Genomic DNA, 25751 nt, shown 5'->3' with positions numbered 1-25751 from the left:
CAGGGGGTCCCAGTCCAAACTGGGAGTTGGGAGAACCTACCAAAGAAGTGGTATCTGAACTGAAATCCTAAGGATTATAGGAGGTTCCCAGACATGGAGCTGGGAAATGGTGGTCCTCGAGAAAGAATACCAACCCTAGCCGCAGGAGGAAGCAGGACGAGGTCAGGATGGGGCATGTAGTTGTTTTAATTTGTATTTCTTTGATTTCTAGACAGGTTGAATACTTTAAATGCTTATTGGATATATATAGATTAGATATAGATATAGATATATACTTTTTTCTTATGAATTATGTATTTATATTCCTTGCTTATGTATCTATCCAAGTTTTCAGTGTATTTTGCTTTTCTATTTCTAAGAACGCTTTTATATGAGAGATATATTAACCTTTGGTCAATCACACATTTAAAACAGTGCTGGGCGCCTATGTACTTCTTTAATAAATTGCTTAATTTTTAATCTTTGTTCATTTTCCATTTGAGGTGTTCAGTGGGATTTTTTTATTTTCAGTTTTGAGAGTTCTTTCTAAAATGAGGATATTAGCTCAGTCTATATAATTATTTCTTTCTGGTTGTTACTCATTTTTTAAAATATTGTTTATGTTCTTTTAGAGCCTACAGAAATTTAAATTAAGTCGTTATATTTGTCAGCCTTTCCTTTAAATATCAAACCCTTCTCTACTTAATCTTTTTGTTAAGATATAATTGTCATAAGATACATAGTTTGATGAATTTTTACAAATCTATGCACTGTGTAACCACCACTGCAATCTAGATGTAGAAAATTTATCTCATCTCAGAATGTGCCCTCATGTCCTCTTCTAGTCAATTCTCTCCACACACCATGTCCTGACCACACCCCCCCCCACTACTCTCATTGCTATCACCATAGACTTATTTTGCTTATTCTAGAACTTGATAAAAATGCAGTCATACAGTAGGTACTCTTTGTGTCTAGTTCTTTCTCCCCCCCCCTTTTTTTAAATATTTTCATTGATTTGAGAGAGGAAGGGAGATGGAGAAACATCGAGCCCACAACCTAGGCATGGGCCCTGGACAGGAATTGAATCAGCAACTTCTTGGTGCATGGGATGACACTCAACCACCTGAGCCATACTGGCCACGGCGTGTCTTTCCACTCAACATAATATTTTGAGATTCATCCATGTTGTTTTATGTAGCAGTAGTTGTCCTTTTAATTCTGAATAGTGACCTATTGTATGACTGTGTTTCGATATAGTTATCCATTTATCCAAATGTCTCTTGGTGGGTTTCTTTCACGTTTTTAGCTATTATGAATCAAGCTGCTAAGAATGTTTTTTTTATGGGTCTTTCTGTGGACATATTCTTTATTTCTCTTGGGTAAAAAAATATGAGTGGATTACCTGGATCATAGATTATGCATATGTTTAACTTTGTAATAAGATGACAGACTATTTTCCAGAGTAGCCTCATCCTTTTCATTTCCACCAGTGACAGATGAGAGTTCCAGTTGTTCCACATTTTCACCAATGGTTGTTTAATCTTTAATTAATTTCTTTGTAAATTTGGAAACAATGGGAATCCAGCTTTATCTTTCCCTGGGGGGTTAGCTACTTATCTCAAAAATATTCTTCAAATAGTCCATCTCTGCAGTATTTTAAATATCAAAGGGATTTTATATACACTTTTATTTTTCTGGACTATCCATTTATTCCCTGGAGTTTTGTGTTTTGTTTTTTTGTGTATGTTTTGTGGTCAGTATAACTCTATTTTAGTTATTATTGCTTTATAATGTATTTCAATATCTGATAGTAGAAACCATTTTTACTCTTGTTGTTCTAAAATATTTCTGGCTATTCTTATACATTTAATCTTGCTTGAAAAATAATCAGGATTATTTTTCTAAAAATTTGATTTTTATAAATCAAGAAATGATACAGGTATAGAGAATAAAACAGATTATTTCAGCCTTCTGTAAAATTTTGCCCAAAAGAACAACAATCCATAATCTTATTTAAAAACAACAACAAGCCCTAACTGGTTTTGCTCAGTGGATAGAGCGTCAGCCTGCGGACTCAAGGGTCCCAGGTTCGATTCCGGTCAAGGGCATATACCTTGGTTGCGGGCACATCCCCAGTAGGGAGTGTGCAGGAGGCAGCTGATCGATGTTTCTCTCTCATCAATGTTTCTAACTCTCTATCCTTCTCCCTTCCTCTCTGTAAAAAGAAAATCAATAAAATATATTTTAAAAACAACAACAACAAAAACCTCATAGCTATTATACTTACATAGCAAATGCAAAAATGGTGGGTTGTGGGGGTTTTTAAATTCTATACCTACCTGGAGTTCTGGAGTCCTTTTAATTAGAGCTTCAGGCATCATGGAAATTCTATGGAAAGTAATTTTAGAAGTTGTCAGTTTCTTGGAGTCTACTTTTAGAGGGGGATTTGCATTCTTATTAATCTGCTCCAGATATGGGTTTGATGCTCACAAGACTTGCCATAGCAATGACCTAGCTGAGATGTCAGACTCAGACCTCGGCTCTGCATCACAAAAGCACCCACCCATGGAGGGAGTATATTACCAGGAGGTCATTTACTAACCACAAAGCCAGCCACAACCTTACCTTCATGCTCAGAAATCACCATGTGACCACAAAGCTGGGTATTAGAAGAAAGGGTGGTTGTGGTTCACATCAAGGAAAAAACAATGGACTTTGAATATTTGGGAATCTTTCTTAGTTTGGGACTAATATTCAGAAATATTGGTTAAAATTTAAGAGTAAATTATGCAATGTCATGTGATTTCTTGCCTTATTCTGGAGATTAAGATGTTAGGATATTCAAACAGAAAGTAATGAGAGCTGGTGAGGCCGTGGAGAAATTACAGGAGTCAAATTCATAGACAGAATATGGAATGGTCGTTGCCTGAGGCTGGGGGAGTGGGATGGAGAGTTAGTGTTTCATGGGAATTGAGTTTCAGTGTTGCAAGATGAAAAAAGGTCAGGAGATAGATGGTGATGATGGTTATACCACAATGTGAAGGTACTGAATGTCATTGTACACTTAAAAATGGTTAAAATGGCAACCTTTATTTTGTGTATATTTTAGCACAATTAAAGTACAGTTTTAAAAAAGTAAATGAAACAAAAAAATTCTTAGAAAATTCAGAATCTGAAAGACCATTAAGGGTCATTACATTAGTCAAGGTACATTAACTGGGAAACAAACAATCTCAAAACTTAGATGGCTCAATGCGATAAAAGTTTATTTCTCACTCATTTCAGTACATAGTGGGTTTGGTGAGTGTGGGATGGGGGTGGGAGGATATCTGCTCCATTGTTCAGGTCACCACATCCTTCCATCTTGTGGCCCACCCTCTTCTAAATCCTTGGAATGCTCTGTTCCTCCAGAGGAAGAGGAAGAGAGTGAGAATAGTGTTTGAATAATTTTTATGGGCACCACCTCAGAAAGAAACATGTAAATCCTGGTCATATTCTACTGGCCAGAACTCTGTCACTGGGACACAACTAATGCAAGGGACACTGGGAAACGTAGTTCAGCTATGTGTCCAGGAGGAAGTGAAGGTCTCAGATATTTGTGAGAACTGCAGATCTCTGCTACAGTTGAGTCCCACTAGAAGGGTATCTATAATAATAAAAACATAATATGCTAATTAGACCAGACAGCTGAATGACCTTCCAGACGTCCTTCCAGATGACCTTCCAGATGAAGCCGGGGCTGCGAGGGCTGAGACAAGCCACCACGGCTTCGAGGGCCAAGCCCCCTGCATGAATTTTGTGCATCGGGCCTCTAGTATTTGATAAGTGTCTTGCTGGGAATAAGATCAGCACTATTACCAGCAGTTGGAATCCTGTGGAAAAGTTATTTCTTATGGGGAGCAGAGAGATATGTCTACATCATGTAGACACATATATATATAGTCCTGGGAATATACATATGATTATGTCAATTAACTCACATTTTTATGTGAAGATTCGAGGGCCAAGCCCCTTGCATGAATTTTGTGCATCGGGCCTCTAGTATTTGATAAGTGTCTTGCTGGGAATAAGATCAGCACTATTACCAGCAGTTGGAATCCTGTGGAAAAGTTATTTCTTATGGGGAGCAGAGAGATAAGTCTACATCATGTAGACACATATATATAGTCCTGGGAATATACATATGATTATGTTAATTAACTCACATTTTTATGTGAAGGTAGATTGCTTCAGCAACAGACCTCTGAGTTTTCTCCTGACATTCAAGTGAAGAGTGACTGTCATGGTGATAGTCATTATGATCCTATCAAGTTCATGGACAGGGTAGTGTAGAAAGTCGATTAGCACTAGTGATACAGAAAGTTATTTCTTATGGGGAGCAGAGAGATAAGTCTACATCATGTAGACACATATATATAGTCCTGGGAATATACATATGATTATGTCAATTAACTCACATTTTTATGTGAAGATAGATTGCTTCAGCAACAGACCTCTGAGTTTTCTCCTGACATTCAAGTGAAGAGTGACTGTCATGGAGATAGTCATTATGATCCTATCAAGTTCATGGACAGGGTAGTGTAGAAAGTCGATTAGCACTAGTGGTACAGATGGGAGTATGGCAACTCAGCAGTGGGCCTCATTGCCAGGTCCCAGATGACTTTCGAATCCTAGATGCCTGGCACTAAAGTGGAGTGGGAGTGGATGGAGAGGCCTGGGAGGGCTGGGAGCCCCAGCCGTGGCTTCGGTGAGCCCTAAGTTGCCTTCTGATCTCTGGAGTGTTCCTTATTCTCAAACCCTCACCAGAAAGACCTGTATCTACACAAAGCTGGAATGCACTCAAATGGAAAAAGCTATAAGTTTATCTGTATTGATATTAAGCATATATTCATAAGACTTTGGGTATGGGTTATAATCTTTTAAAAATGAAGTCTTTAAAATGTATAACATATTTCTCCATTAAATATGACTACATTAACATGAAAAATCTTCGTGGATGGGAATCACTTACCATCTGTATCTTTTTTTTTTTTCAGATCTGGATTTAGCATATTGGGTGATTTTAAGTAACAAGCTATTGAATTATTTCACATTTTTCTGCCGGAAATTCGTTCATTTTTACCTATTTCTGGTTTGGCTATCCTCCTTCAATACAAGTTTTTTATCTCCCTCTATACCAGTACCTATTTGAATAATAACTGACCCCATTATTTAAAGCAGAAGTCTCTGTACAGGTTTATGTTAATTAAATTTTATAGCTACCTCAAGGACTAATTCAGTGACATATATTTGAATCTGGTAAAGCCAATCATTTTGAGAGGATCCATCTGATAGGGTCTGATGATGGAGTCTGGTCAGTTTTTCCGTTTGGGACTCAGCACAGCACAGCTTTGATACTTTTTGTGCGCTGAATCTGTCAGAAGCACATAAAAGTTGTCTTGATATTTCGAATTGTTCAAAAACAATAGCCATTATAGGAATTATTTCCCCGCCATTCTGCAGGCTACACTTTCTAGTAGACCTTCCCACACAATGTCATTGATGAACAGATGTATTTTTATTTTAAACATTTAATTACATGTTCACTCAATATTTTTGAGCACCTACTATATATTAAGCACCATCTAGTTACTGGTGACACATCAATGAGCCAAAATTGTTTCCACTGTAATGGAATTTTAGATTCCAGGAAGAACAGATAATAAGAAGTAATATGTCCAATGGTAATAAATGTTAGGGAAAAAAATGAGGAGAATGAAGCAGGGGAAGAGAAGGGGTACAAAGTGATGGTGGTGTGGGATGAGTAATTAGATAAGGCCTTTTTGATGAGGTGCCATTTGATCTGCATAGGGGAGGGCATGAGACTATGGAAGAGTTTTCCAAGCATGAGAAGCTTTAGGCCCCACAGATGGTGACCCATGTACATCATAGGGTGCGCTGTACCCAACAAAACCCAATGCAAAACCATAGGCGGAAAGTTGCATCATCAGCAATGTAACAGCTCTGGAGCTAAGATCTAGGCAATGCTGTGGAAATGCTTGTGTGGATCTATCCACCCTGCATGACCAGCAGTGCACAGAAAATGCACTGCACATGTGCAATTTTTATTTTGCTTTCCCCCACCATTTCTTGTTCAGTGTTTTCAGGGACAAACAGACACTGATTTGGAGAAAAACAAAAGATCTGACTTCTTTTAATTTGGAAAAAAGTTTCCTTTGATGAAGATATAAAGGAGTCCAGCATATATATAATTATAATTCTTAAGTTATGTTAGAGCTGATTTTTTTTCATCTTCTTTCCCCCACCATTTCTTGTTCAGTGTTTTCAGGGACAAACAGACACTGATTTGGAGAAAAACAAAAGATCTGACTTCTTTTAATTTGGAAAAAAGTTTCCTTTGATGAAGATATAAAGGAGTCCAGCATATATATAATTATAATTCTTAAGTTATGTTAGAGCTGATTTTTTTTTCTGTCATCTTCCGTAGAAAATTTTCCTACAGCTGTACTCTTTATTTATATGTCTTGGGTAAGAATTGGCTGTGTCTAAAACTCTTTCTTAGAAATCACTGTTTTTCATTCCTATACAGCTAACTAATTTCATTTTTCATATAAAAGTTTCCAGGACCAATTGCAGACTGTATAACTATCTCCACTTGGGCTGTAAACTGCTTATAATTAAGTTTGCTCTGAACCTGCATACTTATGAGCAGGCCAGTATACCTGGGCTAAAACAGACAGGCACATTAACATTTGCTAAGTATTCTTAGTTTTAGATAAGAAATAAATGGCTATTATCTTTATAATACAGCCTTTTCCCCAAAATAAGGGATGCTAGCTGTGCTGTTGGTTCTGCATCTAACTTTAATAAAATTTTCTTTTGCTGGAAGGCATAGACAGCAGTGGATGCAGTTTGCATATTTTGACCTCTTGACAAATGCAAAGCAAATGTGAAAGCGGCTCCACTTTCAATACCCTTTGCATAGTGCGGAACAACTCGCTGGAACACGCATGTGCATATTTGTGTTTCATTAACAATCCATTTGAGATAGAGGTTGCCCTAGGAAAACTGACTTTTGATTGCATTATAGGAAATTGGGAAAATAGACACCGATAACATTACACTCCAGGGAGGCGATAGAGAAGCCACTCCCCAGGAGTGTTTTGGGAAAATAAGACATAGCCAGAGCCTCCCTGAGACACCACACCGAGGTCATAAAATTGGTGTCAGAAAACTTCTGCACAAATATTTTGCAAATACTTCCAGCTCTTGCTATTATACTTCTCTACATAACCTTATCTGAAAAATAAAATAGTGGCAGATAACTTATTTCAAATGCAGTTGTCAACAGTTCTTCGAGTAGCCGTATTAACATTCTTAATCCATCTACTGCTTCCACGGGGCGTAGCATAGTGGGTGCCCAGTAAACACTTGTTCAACGGGCAGATAGACAAGTGCAATGCCAAAGACCCAGGTGCGCACAGATACTTGGCACATCTGCTCAGTGAAGTAGCGGGCCTTTATGATTAGCTTTTCATTGTAACATGTTCCTACACGGCTTCCCTCAGGTCCCCTTTGAATGAGGACCCTCAGAATTAAGCAAGTGTTTCTGCCTCTGTCAACAAGAGGGAATTATGGACCTCACCTCAACCTCACTATCAGAACCACAGGATAAAGGAGTTTTAAATCAGAGTCAGGAGTGAGCGGACAGAAGTGAGGGCTTTCCAGATAGAAAGGCTGGAGAAGAGATCCTTCAAGGCTGCCTGGCGCGGGTGATGCTCCCTCCCTCTCTGTGATTTATGGTGTGGCTGGGGCTACATTCGGTCCGAGATCCAAATGTTTGTTGGACGTCACTGGACATATATTGTTAGTACAGATTCTTCCTAAATGATGGCACAAGTCCCTAGCCAGAAAGGGCAGTGGCACCACAGGAAACGGAGGTTTTCATTTCAGCAGGACCCCGCCGTGTGAAGAATGGGTCATTCCTCACTCCTGTGTCCCTGGCATTAGCGAGTGTGGAAACCTAGCTGAGGTGTGTGGCCTCTTCTGCTTGAGGTGACCATCTCTTGTCCCACAAGGCTCGGTGCATTGGGAACTTCATCTAATTCTTACAGAGGACCTGGTCATGGCCCCCACCAGACAGGTCGCAGGAGCAACACAATTCAACTGCATTGAAAATCTGACAGATTATTTGAAAACAATAAAAGGCATGAAAATAGGTTTCATAAATCAGTTTTAAAAGTGGTTGCAAAGTAAACTGAGGCCTAAATGTCTGCTCTCAGCAATCTGGGTCAGCACAAGAGATCTGAGCTGCATTAAATATCAGTCTATAGAATTTAGATCATACTTTTGCTCTCACAGACTGGACCGCTCTCGCCTCGTCCTCCACCCAATACCACTGTGTTTCCACAGTCATATTTACTTTCTCTGTTTTAGATGAAAGCGTGATGTACTTTGAATATATCTGACAACAATTACTTTGGGAATATATTTGATCTCATCCTGTTTTTATAGCCTAAATTGCTTATTTCATGATTGTGTAAATTCTTAGGAGGAAGTAACTTTTGTAAATTACTGTGTTAAGTCATATCTACGGGGGAGGGGCGGGGAGAGAAAGTGTCGACTAAACCTAGGAAACCCTATTCCTGATTGCTTAATTGTTCACATTACCCAAATCTCCTCTGCCACAGTAGAATCTCTGATTATCTAAATTACGTTTTGTGCCAGACAGAAAGAATAGATGTTTTAAATTGATATGATCTATTTAACTATAACAAGACAATGTGCAGATTGGTGGATAATTGAGGAAGGATAATATTTCAGAAAATGAAACTCCTATATTATCATTTAATATCTATGTAGGAAGCCTTAAGTATACAATGATAGTGACTACGGAAAATTAGAATTAAAGGTTTCCTTTATGTTTTCCTTTCTAATGCATTACTGTTGTAATTTAAAATATGTGGGACCAATTTCACTCTACAAATGGCGGGAGGGCCTTGGGTGCCATTGCTGGATGTTCTTTCCTTTTCTCACATTTTCAGGAAAGATTGTAGATTCCCATGTCTACACTTTGCACTGAACAGTGGTGGGATACAGGTAGGTGTATGTGGGTTTGCACAGCTCTCCCTCCAAGCATGGTGATTAGATGTGCCTTGGGAGGACCATAGCCATCACTGTGCCATCCATCAGCTGATATCATCATGGTCCCATGGAGGCTGCTCGAGGTGAAATAAGCCCACAGTATTCCCTGTCCTAGAATACATAGCATCTGAATATTCCCTGGAACAAAGTACATGGGCATTAGGCACCTTTTCTGAAATTGTTTTCTCTTTCTTCAAGCAATGAGGAGTTGGCACAAGTAATCACTAATGTTCTTTGAAGATCTGATGTGATGTGGTGCTGTATCAAGTTTACTGTATTGAATTTAAAAAGCCACATTGATGTTCTTTTTACTCCCGCTGAATCATTGAGATTCACTCTGTTATCTGATCATTGGTCTTTCATCCCACTCATTTGTCCAACACAAAATGTGGATGCTGGATGATGGTGGGTAGAGGGAATAGTAAAATTACAACGTTTATGTAATACTAAAGCTTGGCTAGCAACATTTTTCTGAAGATGAGAAGCTTTATTCGCCTTTCTCATTCATCTCATTCAGCAGATGTTTATAGAGCATCCCCATGTATAACCACACATATATGCAGGGAATGGGGCCAGTATTCCCAAAGCACGTGAAGTGAGAAATCATGAAGCCTGGTGCCAGCTGCTGGGGAAACAAAGCAAGAAAAATAATCCGGATCTTCTGGGGGTTGACAAAATTAAGTCTGGGGAAGGCAGTCTGAAGGGGGAGAGGGAGAAACAAAGTTCCAGCAGCCTTTATGGGTTATGGTTTTCAATATCACCTATTGCAACAAACATATATGTAGATGCCTATTGAAATGTGTCATTGAAATAGAAGGTTAACTGTCACACCTGGGTTATGTGCCTATTCCTGGTTTTCAGATGGAGACAGTATCAAATAAGACACATAAATAAGCATGAAAACCTGAAATGCTTAATCTTATGTCATTGTAATTCCTAAGTAATAATTACACATTTGAGGGGCAGAAAAAAGGAGGTATGGTTCCAAGGGTCAAAGAGAACCATTTGAGATTGGATCTGGGCAGAAGTGGCACTATGGGTTTCAAGATCACATATTGCCACCAACTGATATGGAGATGCACATTGAAATGCATTGAACTTTGCATTCTCTGGATGAAGTACAGCCTGTTGGAGCACAATTCCAGGGGTAGTCTGTGTAGTTTGGAATGAATAAAACTTCTGATGCCCATATGGTAACCTTATGCTTTGGAAACTCTTCTTAAAGCACAATAAAACTTTGAGCTGTCAGAGTGAGTATGTGATGGGAAGGGAGCAATTAAATGTATAAGGGAGACCCCCAGAAAATGAATTTGCATTTTCTCTAAAAATTTCTACAAATATGTTTGGAAAACTGAGTTTAGGGAATAGAGCACTCAACCCTGGGTACATCGCTAAATGACTGACTTCAGGCCATCGCTTCTCGGGCTCCAGTTCCCAAATGTGAAAGTGGAAAGCACGTATCTGCCTCTCTGTGTAGCCCACAACTATTATGTTACAGTACAGCCAATGTGACAAAAACCCACCTCACGCTCCCTTCAGCAGCAACTAGGAATGTGAGGTTCCTTCAAATGTCAAGTGAGGGCTGGCTCTGGGGCTGAGGTGTTTTGAGCACTGGTCTGCTCCCTCTTCTCTGGGCACTGCTGTCTTCTGCGAAGAATCCATTCTTAGAAAGGTCCAAGTCCCTCCTCATGGTGGCAAGGTGGCTCCAGCAGCTCCAGACAAACATCTTATCTTTGACAGAGAGGGACATTTTGCCCAGTCTGTTTAAACAAAAGTTCTCAGATTCGTTCTGACTTGATAGATTTGGGCCTTGTGCTCATTCCTAAACGGATCTCCTCTGGTCACGTGAGTTATGGGTTTCAATATCACCTATTGCAACAAACGTATATGTAGATGCATATCTATATATATAAAAGGCTAATATACAAAGTGTCCCCTCGGGAGTTCAACCAAGAGACCGGGAGTTTTACCGGGAGACCAGGAGTTTGATCGCTCACTATGACATGCACTGACCACCAGGGGGTGGCGCGGAATGAAGGAAGGCCCTGGCGGGCAGCCGGCAGCCAGGGAAGGAAGGCCCTGGCACACAGCCAGCAGCTGGGGAAGGGAGGCCCCAGCTGGCAGCTGGAAGGCCCTGATCGGCCCTGATTGCTGGCCAGGCCTAGGGACCCTACCCGTGCATGAATTTTGTGCACTGGGCCTCTAGTTGAAATATATTGTGATGTATCATTAAAATGAAAGCTTAACTGTCACTCCTAGGTCATGTGCCTATTCCTGGTTTTGAGATGGAGACAGTCCCAAATAAGACACAAAAATTAAAAATAGAGGAGAGGTGGTTTCTCCAAAGAAACTCAGGGTAAAGAGTAGGGAATTAATGCACATCAGGCAAAAAAAAATAGCAGTTGTCCAACCTTCATATGTAATTCATTGGAAGGAATCTTCACTATCATTGTGAGTCATAATGTGAGAGGCCCTGATGTGGAATGGTTAAAGACTCCCATAGGACTTAAAGTCACATTGTGACCCACATCTTGGAAATGCTACTTTTTAATCTGTGTGAATGGGAGCAATTCCAACCTCTGTGCACCTCAACTAAATAATCTCTAAAGTGGAGATAATATTGATTTCATAGAATTGTCAAGAGGGCAAATTTAAACTATGTCTGTCAATTGTGTAGCATTTTAAGCACTAAATCAATGGTAAGTATTCTGCCCCTTCCAAAAAGCCTGTGGCCTCAGATTTTTTCACTGTGAATTCTTTCCATTCTTTCAAGAAACAGATCATTTCCATGCCATTTAAATTGTTCTGGTGCATAGAAAATAAGAAAAGCTTAACAATTGTTTGGTAAATCCAGCATAACATGGGTAATCAAATTTATCAAATATAACACCAGAAAAACTACAAACCAATCATCCTTATGAATAAAGGAGCGACATCTTTAAATGAAACAGCAAATAGAATCAGCCATATATAAAGAGATTAGGCTACCATGACTAGTAGGGTTGACTTCAGGGATGCATGTGTTAACTCACGTCCTGGGCTCTCATTGCGTGTCCTGTGACAAAGGTATGGCATCAGATGGGACAGTCTGTGTGATATGAATGCACAGAATAGTCTGTTTCTTATTTAGAGTGCTCATACACTCCAGCTGGCAATCTCTTCCCTACATAATCTTATCCAGTCCTGTGGCTTTAAATATCATCTCTATGCCAGTAAATTTCAAATGCGTATTTCCAGCTCTTGCAGCTCCCAAAACTCCAAATTGATCACCCACTGCTTAATAACATCTCCACCTGGAGTAGGTTCTCAGACTGAACATGTCCACAGCAGGGCTCTGGAGTTGAACCTTCCTCCAGGCTTCCCCTTCTTGAAAAATGGCACCGACTCACAGTAGATAATGCTGACGACCCAAAAGTAATACTTGGCTTCTCTCTTTCCATCACTGCCCCCCCCCCACATCAAAGCCATTCTGAAATCCTCGTTGGTTCTACCTTCAAAATAGATACCGAATCCAAACACTTCTTTCCACTCTCTACCACCAACCTGTTTTAAGCCAACAACTTCCGCTGCCTAATCTCCTGCACAGCCTTCAAATTGGTCCTTCTGCTTCTACTCATGCCCTTTTCTGACCCCCCAATTCTGTTCCCCAGAATAAATCCCCCACCCCCAATCTGACCACACCACACCTGCCCCTCTATTCTCCTCTCCTCGGGTACTTCCCCTTGCTCATGCAGCTCTGGCATTGCAATACTTGGCCCTTGGCTATTCTGGAACACTTCAAGCTCTTTTTATGATTCACGGGTGGCATTGCTCTCTCCTGCCCTCCACTTGGGGTTCTCATCCCCTAGACCTCCAGAGATAGTTCCTTGTCATCCTTTTCTCTTTTCAATGATCACCTTCTCTCTGAGGATTCTGTCTACCCGGCCACACTCTCTAAAATAGCACCTTGCTCTAGGTTACCTGGAGGTATTTATTTCTTTACTTGTTTAATTCTCATCTTCCCCACTAAAATATAATTTCCAAGATGAGAGAGGCTTTGTCTTGTTCGTTCCTATATGCTCCATGCTTAGAATAGTGTCTAGTTCATAGTCCATAATACACACAATAAATATGTGCTAAAGTATGGAGGGAAGGAGGAAGGGAGAAGGAAAGTAAGGAGAAAGGAAGGAAGAAATGAGGGGAGAGAAGGAAGAATCTGGAAGGGAAGGAACGGGGAGGGGGATGGAGGGAAGTGAGAAAGAGAGAGAGGAAGAAAAGAAGGATCTGCAAACCCACCACTCAGTTTGGAGCTGAAGACAAAATCCTGGGGACTGGATATTATTCAAGCGAGCCAAGGGCACCATCCCTGGTTCCCCTCCCTCATTGTAATTAACACGGGATGCTTGTTCACAAAGTACTTCGAGTTCTTTATGTGAAAGACTTAAATTCATGCCCCATTATTCTATTTGCTGTGATGCAAATACATTTCAGAATATTGTGAAGAGTAAAGAAAAGCACAGAAATGTATGACTAAGATAAAAAGAGGAGGTGGAGGGACAAGTGGAGGGGAGTGACCTGAACATTCAAGGCAAAAATTTCAGTACAAAAGATCAACTGCATATTCAAGAGTAGAGAAGCGAATGAATGGATGTGAAGAATGATTAGTCTGAAAGAGTCTGGAGCTTTTTAACCAAAATGTTGTGAATTTTAGATGGAATGAATTCCACAGAGGCTTTAACAAGGGCTGAGCTGTGCTCCAGGGTTGACGCGGCAAGGGTGTCTGTGCTGGCTAGCCCAGGGTGTATATCTTTCTCATTTGAATGACCTATTAATTATACAATAATGTTAATACATGGGCATGTTCCTTAAAGCAGGAATTGTTCCCTTGATAATGAAGTGGGAAGACTCACTTGGGAAAGGTATTAAAACTTGGGAAAGGTATTAAAACTTGAGAAAGGTATTAACACTATCGCTCACTTTCATGGTGCCTCTAACCCCAAAGTAAAGGTCCGTGTGCAGACAGACAATTATTATAACATTCTACCTGGTGAAAAGCTTGCCAATGTCAGTCTAACTGCCTGTGGGGAAAAAATTGCACTTTCTTTTGAGGGGCTGAATGATCTGAATATAAATAAGCAACTCTTTTTGCCTGTCAGTTACCTCAAGAATATGCAGTATTGTCTCTCTTAATGACTGCTCATTACAGATGAGTGTGAGTAAGCGGATTTAATCAGGGTAATATGGGGTAATCGTCATGTGAATTTCTCCACATCGGGACTTGTTCCATCTGTTCCAAGCCATTTGTCCATGTAAAACTGTCATCATTCTGAGCGGATGACTGACAGATGAGGCCAGACATATACGCTTTGCATCTCAGAGCCAGAAATTCTCTGATGCGTCCTTCTCGCTAAAACCAACTGCTTAAGAGACGCAAAGGGCTTTTCTATTTAGGACCGTTTTTCTCCGTTTGGTTTGTTGAAAAATATTCAGCTGGCTCTCGCTCAGCACAGCATGATGGAGGCTCCCGGGTATTTTGATTGATGTGGTAGAATCTAAGGGGCAGCCTGGATAACATGACCCCGAAGGGCTTTGCACCAGCACTGAAATGCAACTGCCCCTGGGGTCTGAACGGGACATTAGTGTAGCGGCCACACAAGTGCTCCGCTGCTACGGCCAGACATCTCTTATCCCGCCACCCTTCAGTGCAGGAAATACAAGTCTCAGGCGAGTTGGTGGCACTTGTCCAGGAATGGTGTGCCTTCGGCAGCCTTGTGCACGTGCTCACTGAAGGGATTAGTGATGGAAATTATTTAATGAAAAAATTGTAGCTTCAGCCTCATGAATTTTTATTTTTTGCTCCATGGGATTTCTGCATCAGAAGAGCTGTTCTCCGTGAAACCAAGTTCTCTATGAAGAATTGCCCCTACTCCCCAAGCTAGTGCTAACAAAAGTTACAATAAAATATTTGAGAACCAAATATCCCCTCAAGATGCTTGAATCCAAAAGACAAGCAGCATGTTAATAAATAGAATCGGACATGGTAATTTCCTTTAAGTCTTTGGTGTACTAGGCGTTATCTCTGCTAGTTTGCTGTCAGTACAGAAAGACTATGTTACTATTTTCAACTCAAAATAGAAAATATTTTTTCACTTTTCTGCCTTAGTTTTACCATTATTATTATTATTATTATTATTACTATTGAAATGCCCAGACCATGCTGAAGGACTTGGAATGTAAAGGTCTTGGCAACATTGGGGCAACAGGTAAGAGCTAGAGAGACTGGTCTTGTGATGTGATGTCTCTGGGAACAGAAAGATAGAAAGCAAAAGCTCTATTTCAAAGTGAATTTGTAATATTTATTTCTCTTTTCCTTTGTTTTGAAAACCCTTATTTAATTGAGTTTGGTTCTACCCAACAAATGCCACCATAAGCCAAACACCAAAAGAACGAATGAGTGCTGGGGATGAGACGAAAGCGTAGGTATGCCTTGATAGGGCTGAGCCTCGCAGGGCACAGGCTGGTCACCAACACTTGCCAGCAAAGGGACAGGCACTGATAGAGGCTTGATTGCAAAGCCGAGAAAGTTAGTAGTCATTGCTCTTCTGAGAGTTCTTGACTTCGTTATTTCATAGGTGGATGCCCTTCCATTTTTGCTTTTCCAGCCTGCAGAATGTAAATATACTGAAAGATTTTTGGTGTTTTTTCTCTCCACCGGAGGGAAAAGAACAAGGTTTATCCTGATTGTCATGCTTGACTCTGGACCTTTTGGGTGGAATCCACTCATGAGCTGCCTCCCTGGGTGCCTGCCCACTTGTTCCCTTCATCCCATTGAAGCTGTGACAGGAAGAGCGAAGTGGAGTCCCACGTTGCACCGACATCATGTATTCAAAGAAGAATAACAGAGTAATTCTCCACTCATGTTTTCATACCATTTTCCTTCCAGATTTCTAAAGGTAAGAGTCCTTGTAAGTATACTTTATGACACCTCTGGACAAAGTAGTACATATCCATATGCCCCCTTAGGGGATCTGCTGGAAATGTTATGATCTAGTGCTAAGTTGTCAAAGCTTCAATTCCCCCAACATTTAATAAATTCTTCCCCACTTTGTGCTCTGGTGGTGAATTGTCCAAATAACTAATTTAGTTTGATGTCACACTATACACTATTCACATGCTTGCTGTACATTTAATCTCTAACTGCCTGGAGGACAGAAACTGTGTTCTATTCACCACTCTCTCCACCCGCCCCCCCCCTCAGTGTTTAGGACAGTGGTGCTTAACTGGGGGTGATTTTGCCACTCAGGGAACATTCGGCAATGTCTGGAAACATTTTTGGTTGTCACACCTGGGGAGGGGGTTATACTATGAGCATCTAGCGGGTAGATGTCAGGGATACTGGTAGATATCCTACATTGCACAGGTCAGCTAACAGAGAATTATCCAACCCAAATATCAACAGTGTCAAGGCTGAAAAAACCTGGTTTAACATAAGAAGACCTGGCATAGTATACAAGTTAATAAATGCTAATTTAATTCCCCCCAAGATATCCTGTTAGTTATAACAACACGTTGCATCATGTATCTTTTATTATTATTTTTCCCCTGGAACAAAAAGCTCATGTCATTATAGACTCATAGTTTTGAAAAAATAAGCAGGGAAATATTTCAACCCATGCATTATTCTGCAGATGATTGCTAGTATTAATGGTGCTGAGTGATTCTCTTTGCTGCAAATCACCTACCTTTGGGCCTTTGGCCTTTCAAATACACATATTTATGATGCTTTCTGATGGTCACGTATGTTGTATTATAGAACTGGTTTCAGTTTTAGGTGGTCCTGAATTGCTCCACCATTGCCTATTAGAGAACAACTACTTAGGAGACTTACGTTGCTGAGTGTGCTACATCATGATAACAGAAGTGATTTTTTTTTAAATCCTATTTTTTTTAAAGAATGCTTCACAGACATAAGTAGAATCTGTAGGCACAATTAAATATTTATGGGACTGGTGAAGGATTGAGGAACTTTCGCTGATTATGTAACAGAGGAGCCCTCCTCCCAGCCATGAAGGTGTCTCATTTCCACCATTTGCTTGTGATGATGATGTTGAAAGCTAAGTAGACCTGGAAAATGCAAAAGCTGTCACGAAGAAGCAAATAGTTGCTGGAGTATCTCTTTCTTATTTGACTGCCTTGAGAAAACAGCTATAAACACATGCACGCTGCCTTCCTGCCTCACTGCCTTCCTTGTCAGAGTCATGTCCCCCAAAGGGGTTCTAATCTAGCTGAAGAAAAAGAGAAAACTTCACGGATTCCAACTGTCCCAAAATCTATAACTACATCAGTTTTTAAAGTAACTGATTTTTTTTTTCTTGTCAAAATGTTAGAGTTGTACATGATTGCCCATCTTATTTTTTCAGTGATTCAGTTTCTTGTGGGGGTTCTAGCCAATGGCTTCATTGTGGTTGTGAATGGCACAGACTTGATCAGGCGGAGAAAGATGGTGCCCTTCGACCTCCTCCTATGCTGCCTGGCGACTTTCAGGATTGGTCTCCAGATGGTCATGATCTTCATTAATCTGGCTGTTCTTTCCTTGATTAAATTCTCTCCAGTTCCTGGGAATATTACAATTTTCATGTATGTACATGCATCGGAACTTTGGTTGGCCACGTGGCTCAGCGTTTTCTACTGTGCCAAGATCGCCACCATCGCTAACCCGCTCTTCTTTTGGTTGAAGTTGAGGATCTCCAAGTTGGTGCCGTGGCTGATTTGTGGGACCTTGACATATACCTTTCTCACTTCTGTCTTCCACAGAAAACATGCATGGATTATTTCCCAAAAATCCTGGTTGGGCTTTTTCTCCCAAAATGCAACAACTCAAATTGAAGACATATCTGCATTACAATATGCCCTTCTTTTAATTGAGTTCGTATTGCCTTTATTTATCTTCCTTATCTCTGCTCTTCTCTTGATATTTTCCCTGGGGAGGCACACCCAGCAGATGAGGAGCACCGAGACGGGCACCAGGCACCCTGGCATGAGTGTCTACATCAACGCACTCCTATCCATCCTGTCCTTCCTGATTCTCTACGTCGCCCAGTACATGATGGCTGCATTAGGTTTTTCTGAAATTTTCAAGATCAGAAACTCCATCACTCTGTTCTGCATCTTGCTGTTTGGTTCATACCCCTCTGTACACTCTGTTATCTTAATTTTAGGAAATCCTAAGCTGAAACAAAATTCGAAGAAGTTCCTCCTCTACAGTAAGTGCTGTCAGTGAGAGAGGACTTTGACCCATTCAAGGAACTCGAGGCTTCATAGGTTAACAGTCAAACAAGTCAGTCATAAATACACAAAACATCATCAGAAGACTGTTAAACCTGAGGCATTTTATGGATTTGCTGCTTTTTCAAAGGGTTAAATTGATTTTCAAAGCATAACACATGTTAGTGGATTATGTTAATGTCAATATGATTGTTGATATCATAATAATGTCCTGCAAAATGTTAATTAGGGAAGACTGGGTAGGTGGTACAGGGATCTTTCTGTATTATTTCAACAATTGTCTCAAAATGAAAAGTTTAAAGAAAAAGAAAAACACATTTGAACTTGTGATGTCAAAAGAATGCACAAATGTTAGAGGTCCCCTGTGTGTCTGATGCCTAGTCTTAGATGATTATCCTGAACAAAAAGGCTTACTGCTCATCTCTTGTTTACCTGTACATCATTTCTGTTGTTTGTTAGTTACAGAGAATAGAACCATTCTTCCACAGCAGATCAGAGATGAAGCCGGGGACAGTCTGGCCTTCTAGGTCTTTATAAGCATGTTCATCTACTCCATGCTGCTGAGAGCCTAGATGCTATGGTGACATGTTCCATCAACCAATAAAAAGACAGACAGATGGAGGTGGAAGAGGAATGCAGGCTGAGTCCTCATTTTCCATTTCCCCCCATTGGGCACACGGAACAGACAATAACTTGCAAAGATTTTCATTTTGCACTTGTGTGCTCAGCTTGGGACCCTTTAAACTGAGGGTGGCAATTTGGAACTCCTGTCATGTTACACGTCTTCCCAATGAAGCAACATCAGTAGGTGGGTGGGCTGGGGGTGTCTCCATCTGCTTGAAGTCACAAATGCATTTTCTATTTAATGATTTTGGATGCTAAGACATATATATTTCCAAAACAGCTTCAGAACCCTTTTGTTTCCAGTAAAGTAAAAAAAAAATGTTCCTCAGCTTGGCTATAAATCGTAGTTCATGTGAATGATAAAAAGTGTGTTTAGTTTGGATTTGCCGATCACCAGCAATGTGGATTCAAATACCAACCAGTTTACTAGCCCAAGATATGCAGGCCTGCTTATACTAAGCTAGCAGAGGTCTTTGCCTCTGAAGATGCGGGGAAGTACTTATCTTCTTGGGTCTGGGAATTAAGCTCTGAAGCTGATCTTCCTGATCCCACAGGTCTCATACTTCATTCCTCAAGGGGCAAAATAACAACCTCCATCTTCCTGCTATTTCCTTTTCCCATGGCCCCTAGGCGGGAAGGTTTATAGCTAATTGTGTACCCAGGCAGCCATCTCTAGCAAGAGCTGTTGGGTCCTGGAGGTGATTACTGCTGCTGCTTTGAGAAGGGACAGTGAGGAATCACATTTATTTCTGCACATCTCAGATTCAGATGCCTGCTCCTTGAGTCATGGTATGTCAACCTGCAGGTGGATAGATTGAGAGTGGAAGCAACTTCAAAAACTTCAGGAAGAAACGTATACAACTCTCATGTGAGTTTTTTCTAAGGCACCGAATTCTGGTTCAATTTCACGTAACTCCTGCTTCAATAATGTTGGTTAATGAAATACATATTGAAGTATGACTGTACACTTAAAAGTTACCAAGAGGTATAAAAAAGAGAATTCATGCTTAAAGCAACCTATTTTGGAAACATTTTCATAGTCTCCTTTCTTAGAAATATATTTCTTCCAGAAATCTTGCCTATCTATCGCATTGATGGTTATTGTAAGGATGCTAATTGCTCCCTGGTAGAAGCAAAACAGACTCAGCCCTCGGACTCTCTGGAGCCACCCTTATCTGAACTCCTTAGCCTTGACAGATTGTTTGGTCCTCCTCATCTAGCATGGGGTTAGCCTCTGTAGTGGTGCGGCATCTCCCTTATCCCATCCTGCATTTTTAGAGATGGACTGAGCACTGTGGTCCCTGGGAGCCTTGGCTTTAGGATCACGTGCCCATGGGTCAGGCCAGAGGGCTGCTGACTACAGGAGGTGATGCTGTCCATGCGTCCCCTGCTTCCTGTGGCTCCCTGAGGAGATCCATCACCATGGTCAGTCAGAGGCAAAGGAAGATGGGTTCCAAGGCAGGCTCTTAGTGGATGAAAGCTTTCAGATAGGGTTCCAGAAGCGGCCCCAAACCAGAGGACTAGTGTTGCCACCTTGTGCCCCACTCTCCATCTGACTCCTTCAGTGCCCAGGCTCCAGGGATTCTCTATGGTTTCCAGGGACTAAAAATGGTGACTGCAACTGAGAAAGCTAATCTATGTGCTCGTAGAAAGAGATTTTTAAAAACATAAATGAGGCAGCAAATTGAGTATTAAAAAAACAACAGTTTTAAAAGTCTTGTGAATTATAAATACCTTTTAAATTCTCAGTCACTCATTAAAATATAATAAAAGCTTTCTGACAGAATAATCTGTACCTGAAAGTGGTAGGAAAACATTAGTGTTTCATGTCTACTGGTCTTCTTCAGGCTGATACCACCCATTCTAGATACTTCAGAAAGCTCAATATTATGCCTTTTGTATGCTGAAGTACAGTCAGACCTGTCACACTATGAATATTCTAATGTTGGCCTTGGGAATATGGTTTCCATAACTTTTGTCCATGTAGACCTACTTCATCTCTTTGGGTGAGAAGCGAGATAGGTAGTCAGAAATATCTGAGAGAGAACGAAACTAGGCAGATCATCCAAATTGACTTTGGCGATCAGTGGAATAACAGATGTTGCAGACAGATGGCACCCATATTGGAGAAAAGTCCAAATGATAGGGTCAGGGAGCTCCACATGTTATAAAGAAGGTCTTGTTAAGGAATGAGTTCAGAATTAGATCAGAGATAATATTAACTCAAACTTAGTATCGGTGGTATATTGTTTTTTAAACAATTATTCTTTTGCCACCAAAGCATTATAGACTGTCATCCGAGGCCTTTATGCCAGGCGAAAGAGTAGATACTGAGAAAATCTGCCTCAGTGAGTTGAAAACATTAAGCTTTTAGGGAGAATCAACATAAATTCAGCTCGTGGGCATTTGTCTCACTGCATTTTTATAGAAAGCTAGCATCTCTTTCTCCTTGATAACTTAAACCATCTGAGCACCCCATACCTTTGCAGGATTAAATAATGATTGTTTTTAAGATGTGATGTAAACATTTGGCTTTATATCTGTGACATCTGGATCTACTTAATCATTTTGGCTGGGGGTCAGAAGTTGGTGATTTTACCCTATAATTTAAAACATATTCAAATCAATGAAGTGTGGGTTTCCTTTTTTCTTTGGGGTGTTTTGTTTCTATTTTAAACATTTCTCTGCAAGATCATCAACATAATATTAAAATATCAACTCTGAAAACATGTTTGTTTTTAAAATGATGACTGGAAATTTATTTTGTTTAGACCTCAACATTATTGAGAAAAAGATACATTGTGACTCTGTCCCATTTTTGAAGTTGAAATGCATGTTCTTAAATGAAATCTTTAGCTTCTATTAGCTAAACTCTCTTCCTCCTATAGAGTTGCATAAGTGATTCACTATAAGCATGTGCTCGTGCATAGCTGGGTAGAGTTTGAATTTGGGAGTATCTGTGGTCCCCATAGCTGGATTGGACACAGCACTTAGTAAGCACTCTGAATGACCTATATTCCAGAATAACTAAGGAAACTTCAAATTCTTTTGAAGATGGGCAAGTTGAAAAGAATTTTGAAGACAAGTTAAGTGGCTAACAATGGGATGGGATAGGATTATAGTACTAAATGTGTGGAATGCCTTCTGGCCATAAACCCACTCATTTGGACAGCAGATGCTGTATTTAGGATTATAAATTAATACGTTTTACTTCATTTGAAACCATGGTTAGTTGACTTCCAGAAAACATTGACCAGATATGGTCAGGAAACTCAGTTTCATAATAAATATTCACCATTATTTTTCTGTTACTTTAAATTCTTGAAAGACTGATTGTGACTTTGATCATAGAGGCATAATATTCTCTTTTTTTGCCTTTTTTTCAATTACAGTATACATTCAATATTATTTTGTATTTGTTTTAGGCATACAGCATAGTGATTAGACAATCACATACTTCACATAGTGTTCCCCCGATATTTCCAGTACCCATCTGGCACCGCACATAGTTATTAAAATATTATTAACTATATTCTCTATGCTGTACTTTACATCCCTGTGACTATTGTGTAACTACCAATTTGTACTTCTTAATCACTTTACCTTTTTCACCTTGTCCCCTAACCCCCCTCCTCTCTGGCAACCATCAGTCTGTTCTCTGTATCTATGAGCCTATTTCTGTTTTGTCTGTGCATTTATATTGTTCTTTAGATTCTGCATATAAGTGAAATCATATGGCATTTGTCTTTCTTTGACTGACTTATTTCCGATAGCATAATACCCTCTAGTTCCATCCATGCTGTCACAAATGGTAAGATTCATCCTTTTTTATGGCCAAGTAATTTTCCATTGTGTGTGTGTGTATGTATGTGTGTGTGTGTGTGTGTGTGTGTGTGTGTATGTATATATGTATATGTATCATATCTATGTATATGTATATATATCATATATATGTATATATATGTGTATATATGTGTATATGTGTGTGTGTGTGTATATATATATATATATGTGTGTATATATATATATATATATGTGTGTGTGTGTGTGTGTGTGTGTGTGTGTGTGTATCAGAACTTTTTTATCCACTTGTGTATTGATGGGCTAGCTGCCTAAAACAAAGTTGATTGTGTAGGACCTGCCCACCAGGTTAGTGATGGTCCCTGCCTCTTCATAAACTTTTTCCTTCATCACTCAGGTCTTCCTATGTAGAGGTCAACATTTTCTTTCTTGAATTAAACTGGGAGAAAATTTAAAATGTAACATGGAGGAGACCATTTCTCAGCTTCCACACTATTGCCATTCGGTGCTGGGTAACCCGTCAGAAGTGACAGTGGTCATCCCGTGCCTTGCAGGATACGTAGCAGCACCTCTGGCCTCCACTAGTAGATGCCAGAAGCACCCCCACTCCCCAGACATTGCCAATGTCCCTGGGGGCAAAAATCTCCCTTGGGTGAGAACAACTCTGCCAGAGGAAGGCATATTTATTTATTTATTTAGTACTGATAAATACGTAGATTAACATTTTATAATTTAAAACTAAACTGTGGCTGTTGTATTAACTATACAATTAAATAAAAGAGCGAGTTTCCGTAAGTATTACCTTCCAGATAAAACTATGGTGTCGTTGGAACCAGATTCAAACTCAGTCCATTTTGGTCTTTCAGAAAGTTTTCCCAGGACACATCCTCCCTTGCTTCCTTTCAAACTACTGTTTATTTTATGTAAGAAACAGCTGCTGTACCCCAAAGTGAGGGCATAGAATCGTACTGTCTCTGGACCTGTGTTCTGGGAGTGTTGTAGGGTTAATGAATTTATGGGTACAAAATTCAGTGCATCGGAGGAGAAATCACAAGAGAAGAGCAAAGTGTTATGTGGACTAAGAGGTCCACATAGCTTAGCAGGCTCTTCCTTTTATTGTGGTTCGGCTTAAGGAGGAGGCTGTTCATAAAGTGCAGACAATACCATCGATGCTCTGAGTGGGTTTTAGGGTGCAGAGGAGGAAGGCAAGACAGGAAGCTCCTCTACCACACTGTCTATGTCTATGTTGGGGTTCCCTGGGGGTGCAGCCGATCTTCTGTGAGGGTGTCTCCAGCACCAGTGTCCATCATTTCTTTAGGCACATGGGGACAGAGGTCAAGCCAAGCAGCTAGGGCTGTGCTCATAGCAGTGTCATTTTCCTTCATCTCATTTCTGAGATGCCATGTATGGCCACTGTCAGAGCTGGGGACAGCCCTACCCCCTGCAGAGGGCTCCCCACACTGAAGCTTAGGAACTATGTCTTCTCTGATGGAGCCTGTGGAGACCTCCCTGTAAACAGGTCCATGGGGTAATTTCTGCCACCCCGTAGGAGGAGAGTATAAAGAGGAGTGTTAGTGTAATGAGCAGCGCGTGTACAATGAGGAGTGCTGGTGTTTTTATTTAACTCTTTTCTCACCAGACTGCTGGTGGGACTAAGACAGCCAGCTGGTTAAAATGTAAATATACCAACAGAAAGATAAACTGCATATGGACAGAATTTGGGGTGAGGGAGGTCTTTCTGAGCAGAACACTACAGTAAAAAATTCACAGGTCTGATGACATCAACATTTAAAATATCCCTACAGGGAAAATCTCAATGATGATCACCAGAATATTGAGGAACTGTCACAATATATGTAACAGAATTAATATGAACATAGTAAGAATTCTCAAAAGCAACGAGAAAAAGACAAGCCTGGTCAATAGAGCAGGCCAAAGATATGAAGGAGGCAATTCAATAAAGGCCAGAAAATACATGGAATTTTAGTAACCCGAATGTAAACTGGGACCACAGTGGGGGTAGTGCCATAGTTTAGCTGGCAGGTAAACAAAAATGGAAAAGAATGCAGTTGTCAGTCTGGCCATTGTGGAGTGTAACGGGGGTGGGGTGGGGGTTGTTATCAATACAGCAATAGAGAGAACTGTTGGCCAATAGACCCAGAGATTTGAAAGTCTGAATACTTTGATCTAGCAATTCCACATCTAAGTACATAGTATCCTATATAATAAAAGGGTAATATGCAAATTGTCCCCACTGGCAGGAGTTTGCCCAACTGGGAGTTAGATGTGCGTTGACCACCAGGGGGTGGCATGGAACATGGCGGGCGTCTGCGATGCGGCGCTGGCAGCGGGCAGCAGTGGAGGTGCTGCCGGCCCCGATGGGCCCTGCCAAGAGTGGGATGGTGCTAGGCAGCCGCTAGGGACTTACCCATGTATGAATTTCGTGCACTGGGCTCTAGTCAAGAAATAATGAGATAAGGAATTTAGTCAATAATATTGCAATAAGTTTATATGGTGACAGATGATTACTAGAATTAGTGGGGTGAGCACATTATAAGGTATAAAAAGGTCAAATCGGTATATTGTATACCTGAAACTAATATAACCAATACAAGAATGTATACCAACCATACTTAAAAAAATAAATTGAAAATAAATAATTAAAATTTAAAAATATATAAGAAAAGAAAAAGTGAGGTAAGTGCCCCAAATGAAAATAGAGCAAGCTTCCTTACATTTTTTTTTTATAAAGGCAAATATGTGAAAAACCCTAAGTGACTAGGAGAGTGTTTAAATAAAACCATATGTGAACCATATAATGGAATGAACTCCTGCATGTATCAAAAATATTTATGTTGACCTATGTCTATGGACTTGAGGATGTTTATAAAATAATAAATGGAAAAAAAGATTGTAAGGTAATATTTTATTTATAT

General features: G+C 40.2%; 1 protein-coding gene across 1 annotated transcript; it reads left to right on the top strand.

The window, feature by feature from the left end:
- The first annotated feature begins 17485 nt into the window (after positions 1-17485).
- On the top strand, positions 17486-18385 carry LOC102250843 (taste receptor type 2 member 1). Its single transcript, XM_005871039.1, has one exon. It carries the CDS (start codon positions 17486-17488, stop codon positions 18383-18385), a length of 900 nt encoding a protein of 299 aa, XP_005871101.1.
- The last annotated feature ends 7366 nt before the right edge of the window (positions 18386-25751 follow it).

This window comes from Myotis brandtii, unplaced genomic scaffold, assembly GCF_000412655.1.
Source record: "Myotis brandtii unplaced genomic scaffold, ASM41265v1 scaffold328, whole genome shotgun sequence".
In the NCBI taxonomy this organism is placed as follows: Eukaryota; Metazoa; Chordata; class Mammalia; order Chiroptera; family Vespertilionidae; genus Myotis; species Myotis brandtii.
Note: the sequence above shows the minus strand (reverse complement) of the source record. Positions and strands in the feature narration are given on the sequence as shown.

What these genes read in the sequence shown, in the direction of transcription:
- LOC102250843 (XM_005871039.1), top strand. Translation starts at nt 17,486, where the DNA reads ATGTTAGAGTTGTACATGATTGCCCATCTTATTTTTTCAGTGATTCAG.